The sequence below is a fragment of the Glycine soja genome, chromosome 15, assembly GCF_004193775.1.
Source record: "Glycine soja cultivar W05 chromosome 15, ASM419377v2, whole genome shotgun sequence".
In the NCBI taxonomy this organism is placed as follows: Eukaryota; Viridiplantae; Streptophyta; class Magnoliopsida; order Fabales; family Fabaceae; genus Glycine; species Glycine soja.
In genome coordinates, this window is record NC_041016.1 from 48,511,224 (window position 1) to 48,513,978 (window position 2,755).

Genomic DNA, 2,755 nt, shown 5'->3' on the forward strand with positions numbered 1-2,755 from the left:
ATTTTCAATATGCATATTTATAACTCGTTCATTTTTTTTTTCTTCCTGTGATGCAGAAATAATTTTCTCTGTGGTTCACTGAACCAGGACTCATGCATATATATCCATATTTTTATTCATACCTCTATATTATTCGAGCTAAAATGTATAAATTGCATTTATTTTACCAGATTTTTTGTTGAAAAATAATAATAACTTACCCTGCTTAATTGATTTTACATGCACGCCTTTTTTGTCTTCAAATCAGGAAGTCATTTTGTTGCACTAAGATTATAATTGAACTTGAACCCTTTAAGGTGAGTTCACACTTGAGTCAAGAAGAATGTTGCACAAGACAAGGGTCCATGAAGACTTTTACAAGATTATATGATAAAAACCAAAGAAAAAGAAGAACGATAATCTTTTAATATTTAGCAATTAATTGACGTAATGGATCAAGATACAGTTTTTTTTTTATTATTGAATATATATTTTGAATGATGGAGGCATGAGGATGGGGTTAATTATATTCGTGTTACTTCAGAATGAATCCATCGAATTTCTTGAAAGCAAAAGAAACATTAAATAAATGGAAGAAAATTGAAATGGTTAACGAAATGGTCCTACTCTTATCAGTAGGTTGATTGATTAGTCACACTGCCTTCTATTGAGAATTAGTTTAATGATGCTCTTAATTAGTAGTTAATTTAATATTACAGATATATTGTTATATGGAATTAAAACATATATCAATTAATTAAATGTAGATGATTATTTTTCATTAAGCATGGGACTTGAGTCTCTGTTAAGATAATGCAATGTCACTGACTAACGTAAATTGTTAGCCTCCTATAATGTAGTGAATTAAAGTTCAAATTTTTGTAGAAAAAATGGTTATATTTAATGTTCAATATCACCTCAAATAAGATTCTCTTTTTAAAGAACATACACATGATGAACAAAAAGTAATCTTTATTGACAGAGACACTTATTTTAAGGTTTCATGATGCTTAAACGATAAAATTATCTTTTATAAAAGAAACTTGTAATAAGAAAGCAGAAATAAGGAAAAATATTTCTACAAAATCAATTTTATTATTGATGCTAATCAAAACAAACTCATTGTATAAGACAAAGGAAATGATTGAAGCACACATAGTACATTATTAGCCTACTCATTGTATATATTGAGAGCAGATTACAACTCTGCATGATACAAAGTCTTTCAAGAAGCAAAACAAAAAGCATCAACAAATGGAAGCCAGTTCAATTTTTGCTCTCACCTTATCCACTTTTCTCCTCTCAGGCAAGTTCTCTAATTTCAACACAACTTCGACATTTGTCATTTTCTATCTCTCCCTCTTAGAGAAACATACATTTTGAATTCCAAACACATTTCCATGTATGCAGGGGCATATTCAGCAACATTCACAGTCACAAACAATTGTGCATTCACAATATGGCCAGCCACTCTCACAGGAGGTGGCAACTCACAGCTACCTTCAACAGGCTTTGAACTAACCTCAAAAGCCTCATCCACAATTGATGTCACAGCTCCATGGTCTGGCAGATTCTGGGCCAAGTCTCAATGCTCAACAGACACATATGGGAAATTCACTTGTGCCACTGGTGACTGTGGATCAGGTCAAGTACCATGCAATGGTAATGGTGGAACCCCTCCAGTTTCTCTAGTGGAATTCACTTTGGCTTCAAATAAAGGACAAGATTTCTATGATGTTAGCCTTGTTGATGGCTTCAATCTGCCAGTGTTGGTGATCGCTCAGGGAGGCTTAAGGGGTTGCAACACAACTAGCTGCCCTAGTGATGTGAACAAAGTTTGTCCTCCAAATTTTGCTGTCAAAGGGTCAGATGGAAGTGTCATTGCTTGCAAGAGTGCACGTTTGGCATTGGACCAACCTGAGTATTGTTGCACTGGACCCTTTGCTTCAGCTGACAAGTGCCCACCAACCCCTTATTCAGTTATTTTTAAGAATCAGTGCCCTCAAGCTTATAGCTATGCCTATGATTATAGGACTAGCACTTTTACTTGCTCTGGGGAGCAAACTATTCCATCACATTTTGCCCCTAAACCAAAATGATTAGGGAAAACATCCAGATTGTAATAACTAGAGAGGAAAGATCCTCTTCAGTCATTTTTTATCGACAAATATTAGTTATTAGTTTGTTAATTTTTTGTTTGTGGGAGGATTTGAACCTATGACCTCTTCCCCCTCCCTTCTCCCTTCACCACCAAGCCAATCATATAACCCCAAAAATTTCTTCCTCAGTCATTTTTTTGTATTGTATGATTGGAATTCTTATATTTGTTTTATCTGCAAGGAAATGTTATAATTCTTATAGTTGCAAGAACCGTTTAGACGAATTAGTGACAATGCTATGGTTTGTGTTTATAAATAAAGGATCAATTCACCAAATGCATTTTGCTATCTATAGGTGGTAAGCTATTGATGTTTATATTCAATAACATTATTTTGAATTTCAGTTTCCTCATGGACTGTTTCCCATTTTTCTGTGACATTACTCTGCTGTTTGAAAGTGATCATCTATCGCTTCACATGGAACTATTGAGTACTGAAGGTTAAAGCATATCATTGACAGATATCATTTATCTTGTGTATAGTGTATATACACACTAACAAGAGTTCGCTAACTAAAAGCAAAATCTACCACTTCACATTGAACTATTTGAGTAATGAAGGTCGAAGCATTTCATTGACACATATCATTATATAGTGTATACTGTATAGTGCATATA

The 2,755-nt window shown here is 33.7% G+C and overlaps 1 protein-coding gene across 1 annotated transcript; it reads left to right on the forward strand.

Moving 5' to 3' along the window:
* Positions 1 to 1,053: 1,053 nt before the first annotated feature.
* On the forward strand, positions 1,054 to 2,490 carry LOC114387820 (thaumatin-like protein 1). Its single transcript, XM_028348022.1, has one exon. It carries the CDS (start codon positions 1,380 to 1,382, stop codon positions 2,076 to 2,078), a length of 699 nt encoding a protein of 232 aa, XP_028203823.1. The 5' UTR covers positions 1,054 to 1,379; the 3' UTR covers positions 2,079 to 2,490.
* Positions 2,491 to 2,755: the final 265 nt, after the last annotated feature.

Coding starts and splice junctions, on each gene's coding strand:
- LOC114387820 (XM_028348022.1), top strand. CDS start 1,380: ATGTATGCAGGGGCATATTCAGCAACATTCACAGTCACAAACAATTGT.